The sequence below is a fragment of the Salminus brasiliensis genome, chromosome 18 (genome assembly GCF_030463535.1).
Source record: "Salminus brasiliensis chromosome 18, fSalBra1.hap2, whole genome shotgun sequence".
Lineage (NCBI taxonomy): Eukaryota > Metazoa > Chordata > Actinopteri > Characiformes > Bryconidae > Salminus > Salminus brasiliensis.
This window is the reverse complement of record NC_132895.1, coordinates 10,737,527-10,746,727: the sequence shown is the minus strand read 5'-3', so window position 1 is coordinate 10,746,727 and position 9,201 is coordinate 10,737,527. Positions and strand designations below refer to the sequence as shown.

General features: G+C 43.9%; 1 protein-coding gene across 1 annotated transcript in view; it reads right to left on the bottom strand.

Annotated features, from left to right (window-relative positions):
• Positions 1-723: 723 nt before the first annotated feature.
• The window catches only part of mmp17a (matrix metallopeptidase 17a), an 81,659-nt gene continuing 73,181 nt past the window's right edge, over positions 724-9,201 (bottom strand). Inside the window, exon 10 of the mRNA XM_072662308.1 lies at positions 724-2,432. Coding sequence (XP_072518409.1) covers positions 2,119-2,432 — 314 coding nt within the window. The 3' untranslated portion in view covers positions 724-2,118. The remainder of the gene's footprint in view (positions 2,433-9,201) is intronic.

The window sequence follows — 9,201 nt, the reverse complement described above, 5'->3', positions numbered from 1 at the left end:
GACTGGCGTTCCAAGCTGGGTTGCTAGAGTTGGGCTAATTCTGTTGTTGGCACACTTGATTCACTTGTTCCTGCTTAAGCCGGGGAGTCAGAATCTCTGCATGACGGTCTCTAGCAGCAAATCCTGCCAAGAAGGAGCAAAAGGCCGTTTCTGTTCCTCCTGCGACTTCGCTGGGTGGAAGCCGCTCGAACGTGATCGGCCTTCATACGGGCAGGCGCTGCTACTCTCTGGGCAGCCTCACCTCTTTGTCATGCAAGTTAATTAGGAGCACTGGAGTACATCATGGAGAATATTGCTGCTCTAAGCAGTAGAGTCACTTCCACAACAAAATAAATATGAAGCCCGTTCAGAGACCCCTCTGGAACTGATTCTGCAGGCACTGCACACACACACACACACACACACACACACACACACACACACACAGACACGCGCACTCTCATGCACATACACCGCCCACAGCTTGCTTTCGTCCACATCTCTCGTACCAGGGAAAAGAGGAGGCCCGTTACCAAGGCGACAGATACTTTCCATACCTTTGGTGAGATACGTGAGATATGTATTCTGCGTTTCTTCGGCTGCCCTTGAAACTGTCCGAGAAAACGAGATGTTACGTAGGACTTCTGGCCTGTTACGCACCACATACGCAACAACCCGAGAGCCGCTGGAGTTGGACTTCAACTCTGATTGCTGCTGTTGTGTGTTTGCGGCCTTTGGTGGAAGAAAGAGACGCACAGCAGTAAGAACAGCTGTCAGTCGCTGACAGCGTCTGTCATAATGGCGGTGAAAATAACTCCTCAGTCCTCTCGCTTTCCATTTGGTCCCTCCATCACACACACAAAAAAGCCCGCACACCTTCAACCAGTCTCTCCACTCACTCCTCTTTTCCTCTTTATTTTTCTACAAAAATATTTCCCCTTAGAAAAGACAGTTTGGAATTTACACTGTTATTTTTTTTGCAACTGCCACAGACCCTTTCACCTTAAATATATCTGTATATATAGATTTATATATTGTATAGAAGTAAATATATTTAGCAATCAGAACGAGTCCAGGTGTGAGGTGAGTGCACGCTCAGCAGGCCCATGGTGCCCGACTCAAACATCCTGCTAGTAAAGAACCGTGTTACTAAAAAAGGTCGCCTCTCGCCCGGGCAGAGTTAGAGTTAGAAAATACTGGATCCCTTCATAAACAAAGCTGGAAAACATTTATAGCTGTGGAAACCAAGGCATCGTGAATCCCAGATCATGCATGCCCTCAATGACTTAGCTCCAAAATATTGTTTCTTACAAAAATACACAATTAATTCATAAATTAATACTCATCAGTAACTTGGACTGACGAGGTGGGGAGGCCCTGTGTACTCTGAGAGAGTCCGAGAGAAAGAGACAGAGAGAGCGCGAGAGAAGGCTTGTTGCGAGACGAGTAGAAGAAAGTGTGAAAGTCAATGGTTCAAGAGGAGAAAGGCCTGGGGCAGTGGTGATGGACACTGAGTGACTGGGTAGTTAAAGCACTTGAAGTGATGAGAGAGTGGTGGATGGGAGGCCACTGCTGCATGGTGTCCCATGGTGCCTCTCGCTCCTACTCTGCAGAAAGCAGGGAGCCCCCATTTAGAGTTGTTTGCCCTTACCTCCTGAGCATCTGAACTATTACTACTATCACTACCATCATTACCATCATCATCATCATTATTATCATCAACATTATTAATCAAGCTTTAATTAAACTCTTTAAATGGTGAACAAGGTATGAAAACTTAAAAAAAACGGCTATTATTATATTTGCACGCAAAGTGCTTGAAATGAGCTTGCTTTGAGGCACACAAAATCATTCCAATACACAAGAATGATGGTAATAATAATAATAATCATAATAATAATAATAATGAACAATTCCAGTTTTAGTAAAAAACAAAAAAACCAGCAAAAAGAACAACGAAGAAAAAGCTGTGTAAGCGGCTAAACCCTTCACTGATTGGAGTGGACTGATATCAGTTCCATTCAGGCCAGTGGCCAGCATCCCTCGCTGCCGTCCCGTCCAAGCCCACAGGCCACTGTGTGTCCAGTCTCTGGTATGTGTCCGTGTCCGTGTCAGCACAGGCCTGTGGCATGGCCCTCATCAGAGTGCCACAGCCGAGAGCGTCCAGAGCGGCGCGAGCAACCAGGCGGGTGAGAGTTGCAGTCTTGGGCCAGTGGGCGAGCCAGAGTCTGAGGTACAGGAGCACACCTCGTAGCCATTCTCTGCGTGGTCTACGTGGTGCTGGCCGGGCAGCCGCACACCCGTGCCGTTATTCTGCGTCTCCGGAGAGTCTGACTGCATGTCTGCGCACACCAGCCAGTCTTTACCGATAGGGCGAGGGTAGCCAGCCTCTACCTCCATGTCGCTGCCTGCCACCCGCCAGTACTCCTTCCCTTTAAAGAAGTACGAGGCACCTGCAACAGATCGAGAGCAGGATTAACAGTATCCAATCACCCTTTTTAATCATATTCAATTTATTTGCAGATAAATGTCTAAAATGATCTAATGTGAACTTTAGATCTCCTGATCAAAGCTGTATTTGATTCCTTAACATGAGAATATTCATTATTTAATAACTTCAACATTAAATAAAATTCATATCACACCATATGTCCAAATGTTTGTGGACAGTGTTTCTAATGACTGCATTTAGCTACTTTAAGTTGCACCCATTGCTGACACAGATGTCCAAATGTCCACACACACTCAGCTTGTCCTGTCCCTGCAGGCTAGAGGGGTATAAAGTCCCCCGGCATTGAGCTGTGGAGCAGTGGAAGAACTGTGTTCTCTGGAATGATGGTTGGTGCTCCATCCAATACTTTGGGATGAGTTGAGGAGTTGGGGATGAAGTGGGGTGGTGATCATCCAACAGCCTGACCTCACTAACGCTCTTGATGCTGAAACCAATCAAATCCTCACAGCAGTGCTCATCCAAAATCTAGCAGAAAGTCTTTTCTGGACAGCAGAAACAGTTACTCCAACAAAAGCATGATAGGCTTCTTTTTTTTGCGTCCCAATACTTTTGTCCACATTGTATATCTCAGTCTACATTATTTAAGTCACCACCATATAACAAATACATTTACCCACGATTCCAAACTTTTGGACAGTAGTGTATAATCAGTCATGTGCAAAAGTCTGAGCCCCCTAGAGGTTGAAAATGCAGCCTAATTGCTGATGAAATAGAGGGGACCTTCTGAAAGTTCACGTTCCTACTGGTCACTGTGGCGATGGCAGATGCTAAAAAGCCTCTGATTGGTTGCTTTCTACTCTGCCCGAGTCTCATTAAGCCCCGCCTCCACACACTCATTATCGACCCTCTATTTTTCAAATGTGAGACCCGCTGATATTGAGGGTGGTTCTACTCTTTGAAAAAGGAAGGCACATTTTATACCTTTAATTTCAGCAAATTAATAAAGAATAAGTTGTGAAAGTTGCATAAAAATGCTAGATTTAATTGTGTTTACTGTGTTTACTTCAGCTTTCCTGACAAAACAAAGAAAACATAGAATTTTAGCACTTCTGTGTAGCGCTGTATCTGAGCTTTCTCAGATCCTATGTATGCACTGATGCATCTTCAGTGGTAAAGCTTTCCTGGCATTTCACTGGTACATTTTCTCACTGCCTCTTCATGTCTCTCCCTCTCTCTCTCTTTCTCTTTGCTGGTGGAAAGGGCCCGTGGTGCTATCTCTCTGAAGAGGCTCCATCTGCCAAGCCCCCAGGTCTCAGATAGAGCTTTCCCCATGGGGGCTGGCTGGGCTCAGAACTGTCGCTTTTTAGCTTGGCCCGTGCTCACACACACTTCAAACAGCTGTGAGCAGAACCTCTGGAGCTGGCAGCGTCTCAAAGGACCACACACCTGACATGCTAACACGCTTCTCTCCACGCACCTCCGGCCGTCAGAGTGGCTGGAAGGAACATTTACCCTACTCCTACTGAGACTAATGCTGTGCAGTTGTGTGTGTGTGTGTGTGTGTGTGTGTGTGTGAGTGTGTGTGTGTGCGGGAGAGATACTGGGAGTGCATAAACAAACATATTGAACAGGTTAGAGTTCTGATTATGCCTATTCTTCACCATGCATTAACACATCTCTATGATGCACAATGTCAGATATTTGCGTTGTAATAACCTCATGTTTCAACGCATCGGCAGAGCCCATCTCACTGCTGTGCTGAGAATGGTCCACCATCCAAAAAGACTGGTCAGCATGTCTGGTCTTAGGGCGGCCCCTTTCTACTGACAGACCAAATACTGCGGTGTGGTGTAGTGGTGTAGAGTTGGTCAGCAACTATTACTTCAAAAATGTCTGAGCAATGCTTTTGACTGCCAGTGTTAACCAATCTGCCATAACATTAGTACCTCCTGCCTAATACTGAGTAAATCTCCCTTGTGCCTCCACCATAGATCTGACCATTCGAGGTATGGACTCCACAATAGCCATGAAGACGGTCCCGTGGTATCTGCTCCTGTATGTTGTGAGGTGGGGCTTCCATATGGATCGCATCAATGAGCCATAGGTACCCATGATCCTGTTGCGTGACAGCAACTATTTCCAAATATATATATATATATAAAAATAATAAAAAGTCAATTGAAGGGATATTCTGCTCCCCTTACAAATTCTAATCTGACAGGACCCATTTAGATGCCTCCTTTTGATCACTTGCTGTGGTTTCCACAAAAAAAACAGCACTGGAAAAGAGACCAAGATACAAAGAAGAGAGCATATTGCATGAATGTGATACAAGCTGAGTCTAAGCTAAGCGCTCTGTGTAAAAGTGAAGGTAAACCACTGTCGGCTTGGTGCTGGGGGGGTTAAAAGGCTACTTAAATGTGAGGGTTTGTCCATTTAGCAGTGAAATAAATGACTGGTTGGTGCATGTTGATAATTAAATGGCAAAAAAAGGATAAGGATAATGATATGGTTGAGCGGCCCATGGTTTTAAATCTAAGTGTGCGTCAGAGCTACACTTTCATGTGTGCATGTTTACCCATAACAATAATCAATTTTTGTTAGGAATAACATTTTAAAGGTCCCAGGGAAAATAAAACACCTGTAAAATATTAAAATTACAGATATGATCCTAAAACTGTGTTATATTTAACATCCGTCAGAATTGATGGATCAAAGTGCGATCAAACACAGCTTAGAAAACACTAATCACACCTACACCTACCATATGGACAAAAGTATTGGGACAACTACACATTACACCAACAGGAGCTTTTATGACATTCCATGAATATGAATATCTGCAACTTTGTGTGGCCTAAAAACGGAGGCTGAGCTGCTGTGGTTCCTAAACGCTTCCACTTTTCAATAATACCACTCATAGGTGATGGTGGAAAATCTAGGAGGGACTTGTTGTTACAACAGTGGCATCCTATTACAATACCACGCTGGAATTCAGGGAGCTATGTAGAAATACCCATGTTTGCATGGCTAGGTGCTTGATTTTACACACCTGTGGCAATGGGACTGAATAAAACACCTGAATTCAATGATTAAAAGGTGCGTCCCAAAACTATTGTCCATACAGTGTCTCTAAGAACTGTCTAACTAATATTTTAATGAGCAAGGTTGACATGCCTGTAAAACTCCCTGCAGAACTAAACACACTGGCTCAGCAGGGAGAACTGAATGAATCTTTAGAAAAGATTTACTTTAGTGCTGGCTGGGTAGACAGGGAACACCCATCGAATGCTAATATGGCCTGCTGGATGAATGGACCTAGACACAAACAAACAGGCGAAGTGACAGGCAGACGGATGAACCAATGAATGTGCAAAGGGCCAAATAAACAAACAAACAAACAGACCAAGACGCACACAAATAGATGGACGACAGACGGGCAGAGAGACGGACAGGTTAGCTAGCTATGGATAGATAAGACAAAACAAAACACATCAGCCCGGGGGTGCCCCGGATTAGCATCTCTTATGGGACAAGCTAAAAATATTAGGAATGCTGCCCCTAGATTTGGGGAGTATAATTTACTTTTACCCCAGTGCTGTAAATACAAATCGCACCATGAGCGCCCCCTTATGGACAGCTCTACACATGCATTTGTTAACAAGCTTAGAAATACAGAAACTGGTATCTGAGGTGAAAGAAGCATGTGGACTGAGGCGGTAGAGTAATGCAGTATTACAGGATTTATTATAATAATATAAATATGACTCGGGTTACGCCGCATGTCGCAGTTCTCGTGCACAGTTCCAGGGCGCAGTAGCAGTGTTTCAGCCTGAAGTGGCAATGACAGAGACGGTATTCTCCCGATTACAGTCAGTGGAGCATCCACATGATTCTGAAGCTGTTATTTGAAGGTAAAATTGCTGCATAATATTGCTTTAACCTAATTATAAACAAAACCTACATTTGAGTTCCCTGTGGCTTTAAATACTATTGGTTTAAAAAGCTGGCCATTATAACAGCAATGGTAGCGCTAACTCTGCATTAAACAGTGAGGCTTGTCTTGGTGTGTGTAATCTCGAGAGTGTTATATATTTGCAATGCTCCGTTTCGATTCGACTGCAGCTTGAACTTGCTCAGTCAACACGATAAACAACAGCAAAAACCCTAGAAACAACTAGGGCTAATGCTGTGAGACGCGACACACACACTAGGGGCCAGCCACTGACACTTATCCATGGCAAATCAGGTGTGTCAGGGGCTTTGGGGAGATAAATATGCAGACAGATTCAAACAAGAGTGAGAAAGTGAACATGGCAGTATGGATTTTAATGTGTGTGTATGTGTGTGTGTGTGTGTGCAGTCTGAGTTTTTCTTTTCTGTACAGCAAATTGAAAAATGAGGAAATGGCATGTCATTGAAAACTGGGAGTGGGAGGAGGAGGAGGAGGAGGAGGTGGAAAAGTGAGAGAGAAAGACGGTAAGCCCGTGGGAGAGCGTTTGCGCTGTGATGAACACTGTGGTGTGGTTTGGTCCATACAGTGCTGCATTGATTGGCATCATGATTGAGTGGTGTCTGTGAGAACATGACTCCTTGCAGGCCTGTGATTGTGTTCATGAGGCAGACAACACATTACGAGTATAAAGAGACACAATGACTGTAGAATTGTACACAATTGTCAGATTATCCCCATGCAGAGACACGCCACAGCCCTTCTTCTAGTTTAATATGTTGTTACAACATCAGAAAATAGAAGCAGCGTGCCATAGAGTACTACACTCACACGCTTATACAACCTGCTTGCAATAGCGTCAAGGTTCATGACATTGTTGGTATGTAATATAAGCTCCAGTAAACCTGGATTCCTGCATTCCACTGCAGATGTGGCCTAATATTAATTCCAAAGACTTTCTTTAATTACTGATTAAACGCAATGCTTTAATTTTCAATACAGCACACGGCAGCATAAAGTAGACGCCTACAAGCGCATCGTCCAGGAAAATTGCCTTTTCATCACATTATTGAAACCAAAATTCATTCTGAATTTACAAGCAATATGAAAAGAATGTGTACTGCGTGTGTCTGTGCGTGCGTTCTCATGCCGCTACGGGCTATTCAATTTTATTAACAGCAGGACGTTTCAAAGGCACGCTCTCCAGTCTTGAGTGTGGGGAAGACTAATACCATGAAAGCAACACATGCGCACACACAATAGCTCGAGTTAGACAGGACATGATGCCCCCGCTGCCTTTAGCTCAGACAGACTCCTCAGCTGCTGCTATGACAACCACACAATTAACAACATCTGTCAGCACATCTTTCATAACCCAAACAAGAGAGCTATTTCTGCCCAATCTGAAAGCACAACACAAAATATAGAACTGCAACTGTAAATATCTACAATACATAAAGGATAACCTCGATAAACCCTGGTGGCTATTGCTGATTTCGTACCAAATAACCTGCGTTAAGTCTCTAACATGCCTTGCCGAGTAATATGCACACAAAAACAAATGACTGGGCTGAGCAAGTATCACATTAAACACTCCTGACACTGACCTCATTTTGATCTCCTGACACTCTGACTATTTTTTTTATGCATTACACCTGAATTCTTCTATATATGGTTATATTTAAAGCAGCAGTATGTGAGAATTGGTATTTCTAGCTCCCAGGCTCCCCCTACAGTCGGGAAGAGGAATTTGTGCTTTCAGTCAGCCGTATTACTCACAGTCACTGAAAGTGAATGATGCATGTGGACAGTAGTGGTATAGTAATATTACAGGACTGTACACAAATACATTGCATTAAGCAGTTCTGCATTGTCCTGCCTGCACTACCAGAGTTACATTGTGCAGTCAGCAGCGTGCAGTGACTGGAATAGAAAGGCTATATAAGAGATGCTATTCTTCCCTTTCACAAGCCAGTGAAGCATTAATATGATCCTGAAGCTGTTATTTTAAGGTAACAATGTTACATACTGTTGCTTTAACTAATGAAAGTAGAAGATACAGCACAGGTTTAAGTCAGATGTATGGCATTTAAGTTACAGAATGTGGTAACGTGCTTTTCCAGCCGACAACAAGGCTGGGAGTTAACCAAGCAGTATAAGAAAGATGCACACACAACAGCAGAGGCAGCGGGGGGGTACTTTGAATCTAGTGGTACTTTGAATCTACATCGTTAAATCGTGGCATGAAATATAGCACAGTTTGTACATTTAAACCATGGAAATTTAACTTGCCAATTTTAGAAAATACTCAGGCAGAGTGAACCTGTGTGGGCACACACTCCGCTTGTATAACCTCCATAAAAAAGCAGTGCCAGTAGAATAGAGAATAGAAGCTCTAATGCCAATGCTGCATTCTTAGGAATGATGGATTAACATCATTTAACATCAGCCAATGACCTCAGTAATGCCATCAAATTCTCAAAAAGATATTTGACATATTCACAGTTTGACAAACTAGATAAAGGTAAAGGTGCATGTATTTGTCACTGTACACTGTACAGCGAAATGTGTCCTCCGCATTTAACCCATCTGGTAGTGAACACACTCACACACACACACACACACACACACACACACACACACACACACACGTGTTAGGGGCAGTAAGTACACACACACACCCAGAGCGGTGGGCAGCCAACTCCAGCGCCCGGGGAGCAGAGAGGGTAAAGGGCCTTGCTCAAGGGCCCAACAGTGGCAGCTTGCCGAGCCCGGGAATCGAACCCACAACCCTGTTATTGATATCACAGCGCTCTAA